At 54.0% G+C, this 22,415-nt stretch overlaps 1 protein-coding gene across 2 annotated transcripts; it reads right to left on the bottom strand.

Annotated features, from left to right (window-relative positions):
• Positions 1 to 810: 810 nt before the first annotated feature.
• Positions 811 to 21,613, bottom strand: LOC136563026 (proton-coupled amino acid transporter 1-like). 2 transcript variants are annotated; one of them, XM_066560166.1, is made up of 11 exons: positions 21,540 to 21,613; positions 18,012 to 18,159; positions 17,230 to 17,320; positions 16,545 to 16,633; positions 16,219 to 16,314; positions 15,419 to 15,503; positions 13,122 to 13,340; positions 12,782 to 12,880; positions 11,266 to 11,432; positions 6,193 to 6,362; positions 811 to 3,477 (listed from the first exon to the last, which is right to left on the bottom strand). In XM_066560166.1, exons 2-11 carry the CDS (start codon positions 18,152 to 18,154, stop codon positions 3,209 to 3,211), a joined length of 1,428 nt encoding a protein of 475 aa, XP_066416263.1. In that variant the 5' UTR covers positions 18,155 to 18,159; positions 21,540 to 21,613; the 3' UTR covers positions 811 to 3,208. The 2 variants fall into 2 exon arrangements, with proteins under 2 accessions (XP_066416263.1, XP_066416264.1); XM_066560167.1 differs by having other exon boundaries at positions 21,476 to 21,559.
• Positions 21,614 to 22,415: the final 802 nt, after the last annotated feature.

Genomic DNA, 22,415 nt, shown 5'->3' on the forward strand with positions numbered 1-22,415 from the left:
AGGCAGCTTGAGATGAAGCTCTTCTCAGTAATACCTGGGAAGGAGCAGCCTCAGTAAAGCCATTTCATGGGATGGGGACAGCCCTGCAATGCTCAGCCCTAAGAAAGGATGGCTGTGGATCCCACCATGGTGACTCTCCAGAGTCAGAAATACCTGAAGCACTCGGAGTGCCTGTGCTCAGCAGTCTCTCCTGCCCTGGCATTCAGGTCACCTCAGATCCACAGTCCCCATCAGCCTGCAAAAGCCTTCTAGTTTAAGGAAAAAATTCTGCCAGATTTCTAAAGATGAACTTTTTATAGCACAGATTTCCCAACAGCCCTGTAATGACACACTGCAATGGCATGAATTATTCAGCAGTGAGGATAAGCTGAGCTGCAGCAGTGCTGGCAGTCTCCCAGTGTGGGCTGACTTTTGCTCCTTTGATCTCTAGGGCGGATCTACAGCAGCTCAGCATCCCCCATCTTTTTTTCACATGCCAAGCTCTTTTTTTCAGCTGCAGCCCCACTTTTGGCATAAATATGGAGATGAAAAACCAAGGCCCAGCTTTGGTGAGGCAGAGAAAAGCTCAGCCCTACAAGCCCAGAAGCTCTGCCCACAACCTACTTGCACAAATGAGGTCAAAAGAAAAATTAAATTTTCCAAGCACCAAAGCTGGAACACTTTTATTTGAAACATTTACTGGGAGGGGAAATCGTGTGTGCTGTGTGGGGGTGGGAGCAGCACAGGATGGGATCCTGGCTGCCTGCTGGGCTCCACATCTCCTGCTCACTTCTTTTGGAAGAAAAACCCACACTTCACACCCCCAAAGCCTTTACACATAAAAAATAGATCATATTTATTGATTAAAGTAAGATACATGATTCAGGTGCAGCACCAGCTCTCCCGCTGGGCAGGCACCTGTGCTGTACACTGACAATATCCATAGGCACAAGACATGGACGTGACCATTGCTATATTTACACAGACAAGTTTCTTGGTTACTGAGCAGCCTACAATACACAAGTGTCAAGTTTCCGTGTCCATCATTGACCCCTGGCTCAGCAGAGCCCCTCACACCACCTGAGTCACCAGCACAAATTGCCCCATCTTCAAACACCCCTGCTCACCCCATTAAAAGGGAAGAGCTGCCAAACCCATTTAATGCTTCTGTGATATCCCAGCCCCCTGGGAAATGAGGTCTTCACTGCTGCTTGCAAAGTGAGTTTGGATACCCAGTGCCAGGCTGGGCACATGCCTTGGCACACAGCTGTCCCTAAAATGTGGCCAGCCTTCTTCAAGTGCTCTACTAGCAGGGCAAGGGGAAGCATCACACATCCCCTGCTCCTCACAGCACTCCCTCCTCTGCTTGACAGTTCTGACTCAAACCCAACCCCAAGGGCCACTCTGGGGTCAGTACACAGAGATGGACATGAATATTGCACTTGTCCCGCTTGTGTCATGCCCTGGAGCCCCTTCCCAGCCCTGGGTGCTTCCTCTCTATCCCCATGGTGCCCTCCAGAGGGAGGATTTGAGTTAAAGCTTTGCTCTGCTCCCGACCAAGCCAAAACCTTCCCCAGCACAGCCTTGGACGAGACAAGGTGAGCCCCAAGTGATGCAGAGAGCAAAGAGGGGCTGGAAAGGGGCAGAGACGTGGCACAGACCCACCCCACACCTGGCTATGGGTGCACATAGTGGCATGTGGCATCCAGAGCTGCAGCAAAGGGGCACAGTGCAGACACAAGCAGCAGGAGAGAGGCAGGGACACTGCTCCACACAGCCCTCCCCTCACAGAACCCAGCCAAACACCGAAAATAACTGCAAACCTCACCCTCCAGCAAAGATGGGAACACAGCCCACTGGTGCTGTACTCAGCCTCCTTTCCCACCACCAGCAGCCTTTGTCCACCCCCAGGGAGACATGGCTGCAGTGGGATGAGGGATGAAGGCTCTCCAGAGAGAGCTGGCAATTGGGAGATGCTGTGAGCAGGCAGGAGTTCGACCTGTCCTCTGGAGGATGCATTTGCTCCCTTGTCTTAAAAAAGTAGAAATCCAGTAGAAAGGTGAGGAAACTCTCTAGGGAGGAAGCTGGGCTCTCAGAGAAAGGAAAGCAGCAGTGCCACGGGACCATCCCCACCAGGCATGCACCAGCCACGACAAAAGAAGCAACAGGAGCACAGGGAAAGGTGCCAGGGAGCTGCATCCTACAGGAAGAGAGGAGCTGGGCAGAAGCAGAGGATGCAGAGGGAGTGCAACCAGGAGAGGAAGGGTTAAAAACAGAAATATTACGGAGTTTTGTGTGTGATTTGACATTCAGTATCAGCCTGCAGAGGCAGGCAGAGCGTGCCAGGGCCAGCTCAGGCACTGTAAACAAGGTGATGTATCCTTGTGGTGTGTGGGCAGCATGTGGTGACCCCTGGGGAAACCCCCTCCCACCCAAAGGGGACCAGCTCAGCCCCTCATTGTGGCAGAGCCTGTTTGCTCCCCACACACCTCAGTTCTGTAAAGCTTCTGAAAGCCAAGCGTTGGGTTGTGCGCTGGATGGGGATAAAGAAGTGTCACTACTGAAAGCATGGACCAAGGGTCAGCAAACCCTCCCAGTGCCCAGCTCCAGGGCCTGCTCAGACTTCCTGCTCAAGGCAGCTGGAAACAGAGCTGAAGCACTGCAGGAGCCAGTGCCCATGGATGGGGATCCCACTGAGAGAGCTGTGGGCCCCAGCATGCCCCGCACCTCAGGCTCTGCCCACCCTCCCAACAAGGCCAAGGTGAAGAGGGAGCTCCACACTCTCTAACCTGAGCTGAGGTTTGTCTGTTGCTGTAAAAATAAAGTGCTCAGGGAAAAAAAAATAAAAATCAAACTGGCACAAAAAAGAGTAGTCCCTGTTCCCTGCCCTGACTGAAGGGACAGGGGAAATATGGAAAGGTTGGGATTTTAAAAAATAATAAAATAAAATCTACATCCCTGGGATTCCTCACCTCTCAAAGTGCCTATTTACAGAGGGACTGTTTTGCTCTACCACCTGCCCTAAGAGCCCCAGGGAAGGCACTGCCCCAGCCTGGACCCCACCTTCCAGACAGAGCCCAGGGCAGGATCCTGCTGCAGCTGGGCCGTGGTGCTGGGCAGCCCCATCCCCTCACAGACCAAACCCACCACGCTTCCCAAGAGGAGAGGGGAGCAGTGCCCGCTGTCCATGCAGCCCCAGCTCAGCACCCAGAGGGGCCAGCAGGGATGGTCACTGCACCAGGACAGTGGTGGCATTCACCACGGTGGCCGCGGGTGCCACCAGCTCCACCAGCGCCTCGTACGTGCCCACCACGAAGCCCACGAAGCCGAAGAGGCTGATGGCGATGTCCTTGGCAATGACAAGGGGGTGCATGCCCTCCGAGTAGTAGGTGGCAATCTCCAGCAGCGGGGGGAAGATGAGAGCCAGGGCGCTGCTGCTGACGGAGCCCACCAGGGAGATGACGAGGTCCAGGCGCGGGATGAGGATGGCCAGCACGCCTGGAGAAAGAACAAGCACGACGTCACTGCTGCCACCTCCCAGATGGCAGAAAGGCTCCTCCCCGTGTCAAAGCTAGCAAAACCCCACCCAGGCATGCCACTGGCTCAGTCCCACCTCTGCCCTCCTCCCTGACACAAGACAAGGCTGCATATTTTTCCAGCAACACCTCCCCAAGAAGCAATTAAGCTGTTAAATTAACGAGCCTTTTTGTCGCCCTGGGCGCCACCAGAGCGAGCTGCAGGGCTGAGTAGGATGGGTGCTGCTGGCTGCCAGCATTCCCGACCCCCCTGTGCGAGCCAGCACTCCTGCTCCCCACACCTGGGGAGCCATAAATTCTCAGAAACCCCATAAAAGCAGGAGAAGGGGAGAAAAAGGCATCTCCCCCCACCCCAAATCAATCCGTGTGGTTTGCGTGTGTTTAGAGCTGCTCCAGCAGCAGCACACCCACGGCACAGCCTGGGGGAGAACATTTGTTAGGAATCATTTGTTAGGTGAAAACTGCAGCCAAGGAAAATCCCCCTGGGAGACTCCTGACAGCTTGAGCTTAGCAGTGTGAGCTTCAGCTTTGGGATATTCCTGCTCCTCCTCCTGCATGGCACCAGGAGGGGACAGAAGGATGTCAGAACACAAGAGAACCCCCTGCAAACAAAGCAGACTTCAGTGCTTAACCAGTGACCAAGAGAAATAAATTGGTTTATTGCTATGAAAGCTTTTCTGCTTAGAAACAGGAGACACCTAGAAGGGCCTAGGTGGAGCAGCCCCTGTGGAGAAGGGACATCTCAGGGCTCCTTACTGGAGGGATTTGTTCTCTCCCTGGCCATCAGCTATAGGTAAGAGAGGCTGTTAGAGCCTCCCTGAGCCAAAGATCACCCATGGAACTACAGAAGAAGGAAAGTTTGGGAGACTGACTGTGCCACTACTGCAACACTGCTGTTATCTGGATAAGCCTAGAGATAAACCATCCCTTCACCAAGGGAAACAGCAGCAAAGGTCCTGAGCCAGTTTATCCTGGTGCTCAGCCCTAAACAGAGCCAAATGAGTGCTCTGCTGCAAGCAGCATCCCTGCTCCAGCAGCCTCTGAGGAGTGCAGAGCAGCTCCCCTCCAACAGCATCCTCAGCCCACCCCACACTGCTGTTAGGACTCAAAAGTAAACAAAATTATTAACTCCCCTCTAAAACAAGCAGATTTGAAGCACCAGCTGCAGTCCTCAGCCTCCGGGGAAACGGTCTGATTTCTGCAGGTATTAATTCAAAGAGGTTTTAAGCATGCTGGTTTTGAAGTTTAAGCTTGAAAGAGACCCATACACCAGATTGCATCCTCTCTTTAGAAGCCAAAGCCCTGGTGGGGGCTTGTTGTGCAGCCACACAATCCTCCAATGAATATTCATGCAACCCCCCTAATGGCTTTTATCCTCGGCAGGAGCCACAGAGATCCCTTAATGGAAGGGTGAGGGGAGGAGGTACAAAGGAACCTGCATCCTTCCACCAACACCTCTGCTGCCTCCCTATCCCCCAAACAGGAGGGCACTGCCGATGCCTAAAGCCATCCCAACTCTCCTTCACTTCCATGGCTTGCCACAGCCCAACACCCCCCCAGAGAGGCTCCAACCCCACAAGCAACTTCCAAGTTCACCCACAGCACGAGGGTGACCAGAGCATATCATCCAGCAGGGCAGGATTTCATCCCTGCACCCTCTGAGGACATCAAGGCTTCAGGAACTCAGCACAGAGGAGATGGGCTTTGCCCACCTCTGTTAATGCACTGCTTCAGGCCTTTCATTAGTGAGAGCCAGAAGCAGCAGCACCCTGCTCTCAGCCAGCTCCACCACCCTGAGTTAGCACCTTGCTCCTCTCAAACCCAAGCCAAAGCCAGCTGGGACACAGGGCCAGGTCCCTGATGCTCAGCTCTGGTGCATCAGCAGCATCAAGCCATGGAGCAAAGCTCCATTTCAGCAGGGGACGCCAGGGAGCTCAGTCAAGCATCTCAGCTGTGCTGACAACAGCAAGCATTTGGTCCTCAGGAATCAAAGCCAGCCAAAATCAGAGACCATCTGATTTGCTCCACACCTTTCCCAAAGGTCCACCAGGCTCAAGTCAGGAGCCTGATCCACCAAAACCTCACTACAGGCCCCAGAGACCATGAAGGAAAGGGACCCTGTGGGGCTGCTCCAGGCACACCTGCCCAGCAGCACACCAGAGCTCTGGTTATGGCCTCCCCCCTGTCAACTGCCTCCTGCTGTGCTCCATGCTGCAATGAGTGTGTGGGCACAAGAACAGCCCATCCCTCACAGTCAGTGACTCCTTTGCAGCCCTGTCCCCATCACACAGGCACAAGGAGCGTGGCTGCACACTGCCTACAGAAAACAGCCTCTAGGCTAGGCTGCCCTGGCACTGAACCCTGTGCTGAGTGTTCCACGCAAACCCTGGTGGGACTCGACATCCTGCAAAACTGCCATCCCCAGGCCTGAGGCTCCATGGGGATCTGCCACTTCTAGACAATGCAGTTTCCTACTCCTCTACTGAGAAGACTGGTCCCATACAGAGAGGGCAAAGGACCACTGCTGCTGCTCCTTGGAGGTGCCTTGTTTGTATGAGCCAGGCCCAGGGACTACCACCTGTGAGGGCTAAAGGTGCTGGGGCCAGGGGTGAAGGCTCAGTGGGAAGGAGGTGCCACAGCATCACAGGGAAGGTCAGACAAGGAGGTTTGTACTCACAGGTCACACAGACCAGGGCCATCCTGAGGAGCAAGTTGACCAGCCAGCCCCAGCGCTCCGACACCCGGGCCACGAGGGGAGGGATGATGATCTCGGCAGGCACGTAGAACTGCACGGCGTAGGTGAAGAAAATCCCAAAGGAGAAGAGCAGCTTGACAGCTTGGTACAGCCTGCAAAGGACAAGGACACAGTGAGACAGGCTCTTGCTCCAGCCCCTGCCACATCAGCAGCAGAAAAGGATGCTCTGCAAGGAGTTTTGTGAGCTAAGGATCTAAACTCCCGAACATCCTTAGAAAATTAGGGGTGATGCATTTAATTCACAAGGACCTTCACGGAGCAAGAGACAGCAAAGATGTATCAGCTGCAGCCATGATTACACATTCCAGCTGCTGCTTGGCTTCTGAGGAGGGGGAAAAGGACAGCACTGCTGGGATAAGTCTGGGCTTCCATGCAGAGTGAACATCACAATGTTCCAAAAGCAAAGTCATGTAAACAGGCAGCTCAGCCTCCTCCATCAAACAAAAGGAGCAGCTATTTTTGGAATGCTGCATGGTACATGTTTGGGGGGAAGAGAGTTAAAAGAGCAGTTTGGGCTGAGCAGAAGGAAGGCAGAGTGCAGACAGGCTGCAAACAGCACCTTGGGCTCACCCCAAGTCAAATCGCAGGGTGTCCCAGATCCTGCAGTGATACAGTGTGGCTGCAGGAGAGAGCCCGTCTCAAGTGACCAAAAGGCACCTCCCAGCCCCATCTCTGCCCTCAGCTTCCAGCAGCAGAAAAAGCCTCTCCAAAAGAGAAGTAACATCTGGTTACCTCACATATGGTCCTAACCCTTCCCCAGCTCAAGACACACGAACCAAGCAGGAAACATGGGTCCTGGCCATACCACTTGGGTAAATAAGGGGTGGATCCAAGCTGAGGAATGTATCTGGCTCCTGCCTTCCCTCTACCTTCTTTGGGCCTGTGCCCTTCTGTATGCTGGGTCTCAGCACCCACCTTCTACAACAGCCTTTAATCAGAGAAATCCAAGTATTCCCATGCAAGGCAGCTTTGAACACTAGTGGCAGAGTCTGGCAGATGGAGTCAGGGATCACCTAAGTGAATGGAATGTTACACAAGTCTATGGGACCAGTCCAGATGTATTCAAGGTTGCAGCCAACAGGAGCCTGAAGCCACCTTATCATCTTCAAAAGAGCAGGGTGCTCAGGGAGAGGACTTATTGCCTTGGGAGAAGAATAATATCCACCTTCAAGAAGGATGAGAGAAGGTACAGGCTAATCAGCCTCACCTCAATCCCCAGAAGAATATAGGTTAAGTGCTCCTGGTATCTATTTCCAGGCACATAGTGGACAGTAAAGAGCTAGCAGGGATTTGCCAAGGGGTAATCACGGAAATATCCTCATCAGTGACCTGGATGAGCTTTCAGTGACCCAGAGCACATTCTCATCAAATTCCAAGCAAGATCAAATTGGAGGAAATGTCTGACACAGCTCAGAGCAACAACATGATGTCACAAGCAAAGCTCAAGTGCAAACACAAATTCCCACACATGTGAAGGGCTGGGGCCAGGAGAACAGGACCTGGGGGTCTTGGTGGGCAGCAGACTGAACATGAGCCAGTAGCAGGACCCTGCAGTGATGAAGGTCAATCACAAAGCAGGCTGAGTTAGCAAAAGCACAGCCAGGAGGTGAAGGACAGGGATCAAGAGATTATTTTCTTGTTCGGGGCTTGTGCATCTTGAGTATTGTGTCCAGCCCTGATACTCCAGCACAGGACACTGACTTATTCTGCAGAGCAAGTTGAGTGCAGGCTACCAAAATGGTTGAGGCTGGAGCATGATGTCTAAAAAGAGGCTGCAAGCCCTGGGCTTGTTCACCATGATGAGAAGGTTAAAAGGGGATATTATTAATGTCTTCAGCTGCCTAATAGGAAGGCATGGAGGAGAGAGTAACAGCTCTTCTTGGAGTTGCACAGAAGAATAACCAGGTGCAATTAGACAGAGCTGCATCTTCAAAGGATGGTTCAGGGCCTGGATTGGTAGGCAATCACTGTCCTTACTGATAGTCAACACTTAAGCTGGTGAGAGGACCCAGTGATCCCATGGTGTCCTCTCCAACCTGAATTACCCTGAGGTTCCAGAGGCAAGCTGAACACAAAGTTACCTCCAGAGTCCAGAGTGCACCTGTGCAGCCACACATGTGCACAGGAGCCTTGAGCCACCAACCCATGGCTGGCATATCTTATCACTGCATTCCCAAGAAAGGGATTCTATAAAAGCCATAAAGTGCTCCAGGGCAATCTAAGATTAATAGTTGTTATTAAAACAAGTATGAAGGAAGGCTGTGTACCTGTCCTGCACAGGTCATGAACCATGACAACAAGATCAAAGGGCGTTTTAAATACCCTTTAAAAGAGGAAGAATTCAAGCATTACCCTTGATCCACAGAAAACAAAAGGCCCATGCAGGGCCTTGGAGAGGCACTCTGCCAACCACAGCAAGGCCTACTTCAGCCAGATTGCCATGCCAGGCCATCCCAAAAGGCTGCAAGAAGTGAAATACTCTCCTGGGACCATAAGCTCTGCCATTACCTTCAACTGGCCACATGCAACCCAACAGCTTCCCCCTCATTACAGCATTTCTTCACCCTTCACATAGTGCAGTGAGGCAACCCTTCCTAGGAGGCAAGGAAGAATTTCTGCATAGCAGCACCATATTTTGGACACTGTGGTTAGACCTGAGCACTGGGAACTGACACACTCCTCATTTGAGGAAGCTGTGGTTTCAGAGAAACGAGACTGGAAAAGTCCTTAGTCACCCTGCAACTCAACGATTCCTGCAGCACTCACCAAATCTGCTCCAGAGACCTCCAGGCAATGGCTGCAGCTAAGGAAGGCTGCAGAACCTCCACCACAATCCTTGCCTTGTCTCCCAGGCTGCAGGCAAACCCCATGACTTCTCACCCACAGTCCTTATGACCAGCTCCTACAGCCCAGCCTTTTACGGCCAGGAAGAAAACCCATGGGCGAGGCAGGATGGGCAAGACTTTCATTTCAAGAGCAAGTCTTCACCCAGCACCTGTGGTTTAATCTACAGGAGTGGTAGTGAAGGCTTTATCTCAACTGTCACAGCCCTTACTTGAGATAACCCATTTCCAAGTCCAACATCCACTGCCAAGAGGCAACATGCACAAACATCAAGGGTGACAAGTGACAAGGACCACAGCACACCTTCCCTGCAGCTGGCCTGCCACATGCCCAGGCTTCCCCAGACACTGCTTCCAAAGGGCTATTCTCTTCTCAATATCCAAAACCCCTATGGCTACTTTTAGAAAAGTAACTTTAGAATGCTTCCCTTTCAGAAAAGTAGTTTACTTTAAGAAAAGACAGAAGGTGTGGATACTCCTACAAACATGGATTTGCACTCTTCTCTCTGTAGCCTAGCAGGTCAGAGTAATCCCATTCTAAGGACCTGTTCTAAGGGACTGTCATTCCTCAGGGCACACAGAGCTGAGATTCCCTGCAGAAGCCCCTTTACAGCATTTCAGGTCAGCAGATATCATTGCAGGCATGTGCAGAGCCCAAATCTGGAAATGACCTGCTTTCCACCTTCAGGAGAAATAGCAGCATCTCATCCCCTCCCCACTGTACTTCAGTTTACTGAGCAGAAGGGATTCACACCTCCTGTGCTTGGCATGGTGGGATTCAGACCTCCCTATAACACAGGCACATCCTTGCACCAGCCCCATCCCTCCTCACTGAGAGCAGGGACCTGGCAGAGCTCCCAACACCTGCAGGGGACAGGACAAGGCTCTGGGCAGGAGCAGGATCATCTACCACACCAACACCAACATCCAGCAGTGCAGTCACTACACAGACCCAGCATGAATGAACATCCATGCACTCAAACTGAAAAGAAACCCACAAAGCAGTAATTAAAGCAAAACCAGGCTCTATTTTTGTCAAACCTGTGCTGTCTTCAGAGCCCCAGCTGTGCAGCTCTACCAGGACAGCATGTCGGAGCACCAGTGACTCAAAACTTGAGTCCTGCCCAAATTTACTCCAACAGTGAGACAGTGAGTCCCACTGCAAGGTGCTGGGTGCTACTAGGAGCAGAGAGGATGGGCTGAAGTAGAAGACAGGCACCCCCAGCTCCAGGTCTCACTCTGGTCTCTTGCACGATTTCAAGCCAACAGAGACCATCAAAGAGGACTGCTTGCATTTCTCCTGTGGAAGAGTATGGAGCCATGACACTGAGCAGCCACCCATCCTCAGGGACAGAGCAGCACACAGCTTGGGCAGCTGCTGCAGCAGCCACCAGCCCTGGCAAGAGGAGAAACAGCCTCCCAAGGCAGGCAGGCATGGGGTCAGGCATCAGGGCTCCAGAGAGAAACTGGAGCATCTCAAGAGGCTTCACCAGATCCCAGAGGACAGACAGGTTTGGGAGGCTGCTGCAGAGCTCATCCCCCACAGAAGGAAGGGGTATTCTCATGGCACCAGTGCTCATAGGCAAAGCATTGGCTCAAGATGAGCCACAACCAGGCACAACGTGGAGCCCAGAAGTGGGAGTTTCAGCTCCAGGCCTGCAAACAAGGAACACAACCCACACATGAAGATGTCACATCTCATTCTGGCAGCTCCCAGCTTTGGATTGGTTTTTCATGTGCTACATTTGAGGAAGAGAAGTTTTGCACAATTCAGTGATGTTCTGGTACGGCTGCATGGGGGTTGTGTTCAACATCTGCTAGTTAGTGCACTGCTGAGCCCCCAGAAAATGCCACAAGGCTCCAAGAAAAAAACAAGAGCTGCACCTACCCAGGCAGGGACCTTCAGGGACCCTGACGAAGCAGCCTGAGCTCCAAAACCAGGCTCAGACACTACAGCAACAAGCCTCTTCCAGCACATGCATCTGACAATCCTTGTCAAACTCCTTGAAGTTTGCCTATGGCACAGTTCCTCAAGATTCCTCAAGCCCACCCAGATTAGCTCCCGTAAGGAGTGAGGTCCCTCTCTCCCACCTGCCTATCTGGGCCCCTCATTCCACACCCCCCAGTCCCTCCACTGGCCACAGGGACTCACCAGCAGTTGGGCAGGTTGAGTGTGATGCTGGCCTGAATGTCTGTCCCGAAGCGCAGGTAGCCCAGGACACCCAGGCTGATGTACAGGATGGTGACAATGCTCATCCCCACGTACAGGATCACTGGGAACTGACGGGGCTTCTTCATCTTGTTCTCCAGAGGCAGCACCTGGGAGAAGAGGAGGAGGAAGATGACAGAGCAGCAGGTTGCTCGTTCCTCTATACCCCCCTCAGCCCCAAAAAAAAGGAGGGGCAGCCCCATGGTCAAGCACAGCCCACCATGCCAGGATGGGATAGTCCCACGTGGAGCCTGGAGAATCCAGCTGTAGAAAAAACTATACTGGAGATCTGATTTCTGTGCTCCCATTGGAGCACAGCAATTGTATTAAAAATGGGACCTGCTCCCTGCCCTTGACAGGAGCTGTGCCCAGTGCTGGGTCTTGGGGCAATGCCAACCACCCATATCTTGGGTGCATTATGCTCTGCACCCCAAAACAGCACAGCCATGCCCACTGTTTCACATCGTCCTATTTTCCCCAGTAAATTCTGGAAGACGAAGACAGACTCTCTTCTACTAGCAAGTTTATCTGGACAGATTTCAACCAGGCAGGACAATAAAAAGAGCAAGGAGAGGTAATTCTCCCACCTCTATACTACTGACACTAAATATAGGCCTTCAGCAAACAATTTTATAGCTGTCCTTGGGTGGTGTTGATTTCAAGAAGAGAGACAATGGCAGATCTGGTGAGGAGGCAGGACAAGAAAAACTTTTATTTGCCTCAGTGCTGGCAAGAACCCTCTGCCCAGGGCATAGCATTCAGTAAGCACTCCTCCTGTAATGGATTTGGCCCTCTCCAGCCCTGTGTTTACACAGCCAGCTTATATTAAGAGATGAAAACATTTTTTCCTCCTTTGAAGGGAGCTCCCGGAAACAACTCACAACATCTTAGGGAGTAATTAAGCTCTCCACCCACCCACCCAGCTTTTTTCACAGACACAGTTGGTCTATTTACAGCAACTTGCATGAGAGGCCCATTTGCATGAGCAGGCTGGGGCCACGCTGCTGCCAAAGGGAGATCTCAGTGCCCCCGCAGCAGGGTGGGAAGGGAAGGGAAGGATCACATTTTTTCATGCCACACTTTTTGGCCTCCCATCTAAGCAACTTCAGGATCCAGCCTGGTTACAAGACTCAGGACAATTCCTCATCTGCAGGTCAGCCAGCAGAGCCCAAGGCAGAGGCTGGTGATTCCCAATCTACTGCCAGATAAAGCCACCTCTAAAGCAGCAACCAACCTCCTGAGGTTTGGAGCACGTGCTCTTCCAGCCTCAGATGGAAGCACCAGAGTTTGACCCAGGAGATAGCCTGGAGCTAAAGCTAACAGCACCATCCAGAATTTGGGCTACTGTCAGAAAAGTTCAGCTGCAACTGCAGCTGCAAAGCAGAGCAGGTGCTGCAGCAAGTCCGAGCAGGGCTGAGCCTCCTGTGCAGCATCCCCACTGCCACATGCCCAGACTTACCACGCCAATGCCTTCAAAAGCAAAGATTGCAGTGCCAAAGAACAGAGGGTAGGTCTTCCAGGCTGCTGCTAGAGGCAGGTTTCTGGGATCAGGAATATCCTGGAAAAAAGCCCATGCAGAGTTCAGACACAGGGAGGATGGGGAAGACCTGGCCTGTTCCCATCACTCCCTGTCACAGCCCCACGCTGCAGGGAAAGCCCTGCAGAGCAGAGGGAACCATCATGCCCACAGGAACAAGCAGTACCCCACAGCATCCAAATGCCCCTGGCTGCCAAGCTCCCTCCACCTGCCAAAACATGGGAGAGCACAGGAATGGGAGAGGGGAGCCGTACACACGTACCCTGACAATGTACTGGTAGATCACTACAAGGCTGACAAGCATGGCCACGTTGGCCAGCATGGAGAAGATGGACAGGACCTTGAGGTTCTGGATGAACGTGAGCAGCACCACGAAAGGCAGGATGGAAAGCATGTACAGGCGGGAGTCCATGGTGGGGGTCATCACCACTGTCCTGTTTGGGCTGCAGTCATTGGTGGTCCCATTTGCAGCAGACACAACCTGGGGAAGCACAGGAAGCCCTGGTGAACTCCATCACACAGGTCTAAAAGCCACAGATCTTAGCAGCCCATCCCAGGTGGGTCAGAGTACCTCAAGAGGTCACTTCAAGCACAGCTAGCTGATTAAAATCAAACCAACACGTGTTTTCACACAGCTCTGAAGCAAATCCCTGTCATCTTGCAGGGGGCAGAGGTGGAACTGTGAGGTGGAACTATGACACCTGAGCCAGGATAGCAAATCCTGCCCAAGCCCAGATACACCGAGCAGGAGGACTCAGCAGCCAGGCACACAGAGGGCAGAAGGCACAGGCTGCATCTTTGCACTGCCCACGAGGTCAGTTGAGAAGAAAGAGGCACTAAGTGCTATTTCCAAAGGTATCCCTTCCCTCTTGCTGCACCAAGTTGTTCTCTAAGTCACACAGTCCTTCAGTTACCCAGTGCCCTGTTCACATGCAAGGACATCTGCAAACTACTGCTGGCCCCCAAGTTCACTTTCTCATGACAAACCATTCTTTCCTTGGGGTCTTTCATTCCAAAGGCACTCCAGGCCATGTGCTCACTTCTAAAGGCAGCTCAGGCCTAGGAACCAGGTGGCTGAGCCATCCCTCCCAAGAGCATGGGCTCCCTGAATCACCAAAACAACCATGACCAAGCTGGTTCAGGTACCAGGTCCTGTCCAGTCACTGCAGCAAAGAGCAGTCTGCAAACTGATTTAACCTGCTCCAGAGCAAGTCCTGTCCCAGAGGAGAGGCTGAAGAACTCTGTGTAAACCAGCATCCTCTGTGGGAGAGGGCAGTGCAGGGCCATGCACCCATGGGACAGTGCTGCTCAAGCCCCAGCCTGCCCTGCCTCTTCATGGCTTGCTCCAAAGCCATTTTCCAAACCAAAGCCCTGCCCAACACAGTGGCACCTCGCCCAAGGTACCACCTGCACTATGACTCTCCACCTAACACGCTATTCCTCACCACAAAAAGAAACAAGCAACACTCCCCTCTCCCCACCCAAAAAAATTCCAAAACCAAAGCCAAGGGGTTTCCCACCTGTGGCCTAAAAAACTGGTGCGGATTTGCAGGTTTTTGAAAATTTCCCCTGAGGCTTGAGACAGCCTTCGGTCTTTGCTGTGAGGGGCTGAGGAGAAAGAACAGGGGGCTGTTCCCAGGGGTGGGGGCCAGCAGCAGCCTGGCCCCTGCATACACCCTGGTCCCTCCTGCTCTCAGGGCTGGTGGATCACCAGTGTTGACCTATTTACTCCTCCTGCCACCCAACAATGGGAATCTCCTCACTGCTGCTGCAAGAGCAGAGGAAGAATCTCACACTGGAGGGACCCCCCCCTTGCTCCCCAGGAGCCCCCTCTGAAGCTGATGGCCACCACTGAAAAGCTGACAAAGGGTACAGCCATGGTGGCAGTGACCAGAGCACTGCTGCAAGAGCACAGCAGGAACACATGGGGAAAAAAGCTGAGCAGTGCCTGCAAGGCACTGAGCTGGTGGAGGCTGGCAATGGGGACTCATTATCCCCAGTTTCTTGCAGAACAGGAGCCAGCCAAAAGGTTCGGGGTTTCTGTTTATTTCCTCCTGAGGCCTGGCAGGAAGAAACTCTTTCTCTAAAGATGTAATTAAGCTTCAGAGCCACAGGATGAGGAAAGAAACTGGAATGCAAACAGATCCAAGGAAGGGAGAAGAGAGGTTCACAGCAGGTCTTGGGACTTACACATTACCATCGACACCAATAAACCAATTACTGAGGGGGACAGGATAGAAAATGCACAGTCCCTCTGCTTTCATCCCTTTCCTGTTGTTCCCTCACCAAGGATGGCCTCACTTTTCCTGAGCAACACAGACACCTCCAGAACCTCTGCAAAATCACAGAGATTCTCAGGAAAACCTGCTCTGTTTGAACAGGAAAACCAATCCTCAAAAGTATCTGGGCAGAGGAGCGAGAGGAGCGGCCTTTTCAGAGCAGCATATCCTACAGAAACCAGACCTTTGGGGGAAAACAGGGCACAGGAGCTAAGAAAAACCCAAGCACCTTCACACCCTCTCACCTCCCCCCAGCTCATGAAGGAGGTGTAAGTCCAACCTGTTTCAGATTGTCCGCCAGAAAGACAAAGTACACGCAGCAGAAACCCAGCTGAGTGATGATCAGGAAAAGTCCCACTATACGCCTGGAAAGCAAAAGAACAGCATTTGTCAGCCAGATCATAAGGAAATAAGAGCCCACTTGGGTTGCACTTGCAGAGCACAGCAATGCTGCTCTCCCCAAGGTTGGGGTGTACAGGTCAGAGCACACCCAGCTCACTTCTCTGTGATCAGGACAGAGGACCTTCTCTCCACCCAAACTCATAGATCTCAGGCTCTCCAGTCTCCCCCTCTCAGCCTTTCACAAGGTCAGGACCAGCCTTAGGAGAAAAGTCTCCCTTTTAGGTTCAGCATATCCAGTCTGTTGCTGAATTGTCAGAGCTGGAGGCAACACTCCCTGGACACAGGAACAGGTGATTGCTCCCATCCCCTGATGGGCAATGATCTGTGTGATGCAATGTGGGACACCCACAGGGCAGGGAGCAGCCACTGGACACGTTCCATGTCTGGCGAGATGGGCCAGCACTGCAAGACCCTACTCACCCCTTTGTTATGCTGTGGAGACTTAGTTATCCCACATATTTAGTGTAAGTCACATCTAGCTGGGGACAGTACTGGATCAAAGACCTCAGCATTACCCTATGGGGGACACTGAGCACTCAGGGCAGGTGAGCCAAAGAGTGTTTTATGGCACTTGTGCTTATCTGCTGACACAGCTCAGTGACCAGAGGCTCTTCTGTCCCAGTTGCAGCACATGCTAGGCTCAAAGACGAGTCCCTGCCTGGGGCAGGGGAACAGTACCTTCCCCAGATGGCATGTGTCCTCAGGCAGGCACTGGGAGTTGCCTCCAGCCCATACATCACAGCACCTCCATAGTCCAGGAACTGCTTCTGGAACCTGTCCAGAGAAGGGAGAAGGATCATCACATCAGCCCTGTGTGCTAGTTCCCAAGGCAAATAGTGACATTAAAAGGAAAACAGTTCCTGTGAAAAAGAAGAGAAGTTCCCAACTGAGGATTTGGCATGAGCAACTTGCTGCTGAGGGGCTTCAGAAAAACCCCAGGGCTTTTTGGGCAAGAGGGAAGAACTGTAGGAGTTGCAGGGCTGAGAAGGGGAGTTGCTCCTTACCTGTTGCAGAAGTGATGGGCGCATTTGACCAGGATGCCCATGCAGTGCACAGCCACAACTCCCATCACCAGCAGGCTCAGAGGACCCAGCTGCAGGGAAGAGAGGGGGAAGGCTGCACTCTGATGGCCAGAGGCAGAGCTGCACTGTGCCTTCTACTTCCAGACAAAACTCCACGGGCTGGGTGAGTGCAAGCACTGCTGGAGGCTGAACCAGAGCTCTGGTGCAGCTCCCAGGAACAGCCCCCCAGGACCAAGTAACCTGACAGAGCCACGAGCTTGGCAGGAATTATGCAAAATAAGCAAGTTGGGGCAGTTTGGCTGTAGCAAAACACTTCTAGGATTGTTTTCCAAACTATTTTGCACATCTCTACTATACAGGTGATGAAGAGGTCATGACCTGGACACAGTGTCCTGCCTGACCCCAGCAGAGGAAACCACAGGCCCAGCTCACACACTGACCTCCCCCATACCAGACAGCAACAATGCAGGAGCAGCAGGAACAGTCTCAGCAGTGAAACAAAGCCACAGAGCTTCAGGTGCAAACACGGGCAAGTCACCAAACAATGAGAGGTGATTGGGCATGGACTCAAGCCCCAAAACCCCCAACACTGGCCATGTGAGCTGCCCAGTGCCTCGGGGTCACTCTGCCCCACAAGCTCCAGCACAGCAGGGCTGAGCTGCCTTACCAGGATGCCAGCATTCTTCACAGCCAGAGGCAGCCCCAGCAGCCCTGTCCCAATATTCCCCTTCAGCAGATGGATCAGGGTCTGGTACCACCTGAGGGAGAGCAGATGCAGAGGTCACTGTCAGCAGGTGCCCACTGCCAGACCATACACAGCTTATCCTGTTAAGGGTCCACAGCAGCTCTGAACTGCTCCAGGGAATGCACATGGAGGTCATGATCCTGTCCCCTGAACCCACCTCAACCAGCTGGGACCCAGCTAGGTGTGAAAGCAAAGACTGAAAAACAGATTTTGGATGGGCATTTGCAAAACCATCTTCATGGCAAAACTCAGCATAAGCACAGCCCAGCACCAAGGACCTGCATAAGGAAGTCCCTGAGGTGAAGGGATCAGTCTCTGTCAGGCAAAGACAGCATCCTCTGCACACCTGGGCACAAGGAAGCCCCCAGACCATGGCTGGCTCTGAATGTGGGCATGCTGTTTGCTTGCCAGAGTTCCTCATCGAATGAAGGTGGAATGGGAAAATATTGGGAAAAGCATCAATCACTGCCCACTGTCAGCAAGCCCAGCTTCAGCAGAGAGCAAAGAGCTACAGTGGAGCAGCTGCCACTTGGTGCCAGCACCCCACAGAGGCAGGACCACAGCTCTGCCCTCATCACCCTCATGAGATCTCCCCATAAAACCACAGTTCCACCATCCTCTAGCAAAGTCAGCAGGGAGCCAGCACGACCTCCTCCACCCTCCCCAGTGCCAGGCAGCCCAGGAAGGAGGGAAGCATCACTCACGTTGTCCCGTTGGTCTCCCCGAAGCGCTGGTAGGACTCGGGGTGGGCAAAGCCATTCATGCCATCAGGAGGGCTCCCCTCAGGTGTCACATCTGTGGAACTGTAGTCGTTGTAGTCCTCGCTGCGGAGGCGCCGTGTGGACATGGTCCCTGTGGGGGCAGTGGCATTAGGGGTGCCCAGCTCAACAGCCCCATCCTCAGGCACCTTGGGGTCAGCCATTGTGCAGAGAGACGGCTCGCACTGCCAGAGCAAGGTCTCCTCCAGGGCTGTTATACAGCCACGTGCTCCCGCCCCAGCAATCACAGAGCTGGCATGTCCTAAGGTCAAAGGTGCATGGCACATTCCCACTGGCTCTTCCTTCAGGCTCGTGCCCATGTTTTGGGCACACCCAGGCAGAATGGGGTCAGGATCCTGCAGGCAGAGCCTGGATGTGACCCAATTCATGTCAGGCATGGGAGCTGTGTACCTCTGCTCTAAGGGTGGTGAGTATGACACCACAGGCAGTGGGGTAGGAGGGGACATGCTGGCACTGTGTCCCCTGCTCTGGCACTTGGGACTAGGGCTGTCAAGTGGACGGGCCAGGAAAGTGTAACTGCTTTTAACTCGCACACAGTGTGCTGCAAGGGAACAGTTTGCTCTTGCCAGGGAAGGGAAAGTTTCCTAACTTCTCTTTTTTTCTTTTCCTTTTTATTTTTTTCCTTATTGAAGAAATTGTACTAAGGAGAATTTTTACAAAAATTTATTTTACTCCCATTAGTGAGGAGCACAGACCATGTGCTGACAGCAAAACACCTGCCCCAAAGGTTTCACAGCCAAGGAGGTGCCTATGGGGAAAAGAGACTTCCCAGGATGAGGCACCTGCACAGCCTGGAGCTCTTGCTCCAACAGAAACTCCAACAGTGTCCAGCAAACCAGGAGCACCAGCACAAGCCTCACCAAGGACACACACCTCATGCCTTTGTCTGGAAAACAATCAGCTGGTTCAATTCCCACACATGCCACACCCAGTATCCCAAACACCCACTGGGAAGGAGCACCAGAGGCAGGGAAATTATGTGTAAGGCTCTTGCGCCACAGACTGGTGTTCCAGTCCCTGCCTCACGGCTCCTCTGGGCTGTCATGCCCCAGGCTTCACACCTGCTCCAGCAGTCCTGGTGCTCCCCCATCCCACTCCCCAGCACTGGTAAAGAGCTGGGAGCAAGAGGAAGCAGCAGAGAAATGTTACTACTGCAAAAAAAACTGTCTCGTTTCCTGGCAGAGCTCTTCATGAACCCACCAAGTCATGCAAGCGCCTGCCAGATGCAACCTCAGCACAGACCAGCACATCTGGCCGTGCCAGGAATGCTCAGCCTGGGCCACCTGGGTGCTGCTTCACCCACAGAGCACACAGGCATTCCCCAGAGCACTGCTCTGCCAACCTGGCTGCTACATGGAAAACAAGCCAAGGGCTGCAACCACTGGGAGGGAGGGTCCAGCCTGGCGATCAGAAGGGTAGCAGGGAGCAGGAGTTTTCCCTCAGGTCTGGATGCTCCAGATCCCAGCTGCTCTGGAGCAGTTATCCAGGCCACAACAGCAGTGCTGTATTTCCTGCGGCACCAGGCAACACCAGCAGCAGGAAGCAGCAGTGTGTCCCATGGAGTACCAGGCTCTGGAGCAGCAGTGAGGCTGGCTGGCTGGCAGGCTGGCAGGCACTCCAGAGCCAAAGGCAGCACATGCATCACTCCTGCCCAGCCTCCTCCCTCACAGCTGGGATGTGTAATCGTGTCCTGAACCGGCTCTGCCGCAGGCAGGGCCATCCGGCGGGGCAGGGACCGGGAAGAGCGGCAGCAGGAGTTTACACAAGGAAAGCGTTAGAAGCCGTTTGTCATCAGTGACAGCCCAAGGGGCAGCAGAGAAACCTGGGAGGCTCTGCCAAACCCCCATGGGCTGGCAGAGGGCAAGGAGAGTGGGCAGAGGTGGTGCAGGACTGAATTGGGCACGGGTACCCTTCCCAAGGATGGCCTGCAAAGCATCCAGAGTATCCAAGAGCAGTGAGTTTGAGATAAACACAACGTGCTGACATCACTCTGCCTGATTGCTCCCTGTGGATTTTTTTTCCCTTTCAAGCAGGCCCGTCTGCTTTCTGCTTTGAAGAGCCAGGGAAATGCATTCATCGTGACTTGCCTGCCTTGTGTCTGGATTAAAGGTTGCATAGCAGCAGGGAGCGAGCACTCTGCTCTACCTCAACCAACAAGGAAAAGCTGCAAAACTTGTCTCATCCACAAGAAAAACATTTAAAACCAAAGCAAAACCCCACTACACCATTTCCTTGTGATTGAAAACAGCAAAGGCAGGAACATTCGGTTCCCACTTCAAACTCAACTCCTCAGCCACTCTCATGTGCTTTTTTTGCCACCCACACACAGAAGCAATTTCATCCTATTAGGAAAGCTGGGGGGGTAGTGACAGCAATTTGTCCCTTACAGTGACAGCCCCATGCCAGAAGTCAAAAGCAAGTTGTTACTTGCTGCTGACCGTGACAGCTCTCCCCAGCTGAGCTGGGGTTATGTGTAGATCAGGAAATCTTCCAGAAAAGTGAGCTTCACAGCAAAACTCACTGCTGCTTCCCACCACATGTGTTGAATCCTTCATTTCCAAAGCACTACTTATAATAATCCACTTCAGTGTGAGACAAGGGAGAGCCAACAACAAGCCCCTTCCCGAGGCCACCATGTCCATGCCAGCCTGACACCTCCCAGTCACAGCATCAGTCCTCTTGTCCCTGTGCTACCCAGTGCTTCCACAGCTCCAGAAAGCCCCCAGATTCACCTTTCCAACATTTCACAGCATGGCCCAGCACCCAGAAAGGCTGCTGGGCACAAACCCCACAAGTCCCCACAGCTCCCACCCCAGCCAGGCTGTGCTGCCCAGCTCCCCTTGCCCCTCCACAGAGCAGCACAGCTGAAGCCTGCAGAGTGTGGGGCTCCCTGCACCCTCCCAGTGCCACAGAGCATCCCGCACCCTTCCCAGCAGCTCACATCGGGGGCAGTGCCCCCTACACTGCACGGCACGCCCGGAGGAGCCCCATGGGGTGCCAGCCTTCCTGCAGGGCATCGCCAGCACGCCCAGCACACCCATGTCAGCCTCCAGCACACCCATGCCAGCCTCCAGCACACCCATGTCAGCTTCCAGCACACCCATGTCAGCTTCCAGCACACCCATGTCAGCCTCCAGCACCCCCAGCACCCAGGTCAGCTGCCAGGACCCCCAGGCCCTGAGCACCCGCCCATGCACAAGGGCTGCCAACGAGGCCCCGGAGCCCCGAGTCCCTCAGCGCACCCCGGGTGATCAGCGCAGTCCCTCAGTGCCCCGAGCACCCACGCGGGACGGCGGCACTGCCGGCACCCCGCGCATCCACCGCGCCCCCGGCTCTCCGGGCACGCGGCGGGCTGACAGGCGGCTGGCAGCCCCCACCCACCGACCCACCCGCAGCCCCGCGGTGCCAGTGCCGGTGCCAGTCCCGGTGCCTGTCCCGGTGCCGGTTCCGCACCTCTCCGCCGCCCGCACCGCCCGGCCCCGCCGGGCCCGCTCGCTCGGCCGCGTCGTCACGTGACCGCGGCTCAGCTGAGCGCGGCGCGTGCGCGCGGGCAGCGCTGAGGGCGAGGGGCGGGGCCGGGCGGGGCCGGGCGCGGGCGGTGGCGCCCCCTGGCGGCGGGCGGGCCCCGAGGCCGCTGTGGGGAAAGGCGGGAGCGCCGAGCCCCGAACCCCCGAGGGGCGGCCGGGGACGGGAAGCGAGCTGGGCAGCGGTCTGGAGCACAGGACTGTGAGGGAACTGAGGTTGTTCGGCCTGGAGGAGGCTCGGGGGTGGCTTTATCACGCTCTACAGCTCCCTGAAGGGAGGGTGAAGCCGTGTGGCGTCGGGCTCTGCTCCCAGGCAACCAGCGACATGACAGGAGGACAAGGTGCTGAGCTGCGCCGGGGAATGTTTAGGTTGGACTTTAAGAAGGCTTTCTTCACAGAGAGAGTGATCAGACTGCCCAGGAAGATGGTGGAGTCACCATCCCTGGAGGTGTTTAAGGAAAGGCAGGACCTGGCACTCAGCACCATGGTGAAGGGGACATGGTGGTGCTCAGTCATGGGTTGGACTCATAGAGTGAGATCGTGATCACAGAGATCTTCTTCAAGCTCATTGATTCTGTGCCTCTGTGATCCCCCTTGCCTTGGGGCAAGGCCTGCAGAGCCATGCAGGTATCATGGTTATAGAAAGTCACCCAGATGAGTGACACCCTCAAAGCCCCCTGGGCCATGGCTGTGTCCCCATGTCCCCACATCACAAAGCAGCGCTTGCATATCTCTGCCCCTCACACAGGAACTGGGTTCGGGGCTGCTTAGCTCCACTGGCCACAGCATCCTCCACTGCTGCCCC

Source organism: Molothrus aeneus, chromosome 15 (genome assembly GCF_037042795.1).
Source record: "Molothrus aeneus isolate 106 chromosome 15, BPBGC_Maene_1.0, whole genome shotgun sequence".
Lineage (NCBI taxonomy): Eukaryota > Metazoa > Chordata > Aves > Passeriformes > Icteridae > Molothrus > Molothrus aeneus.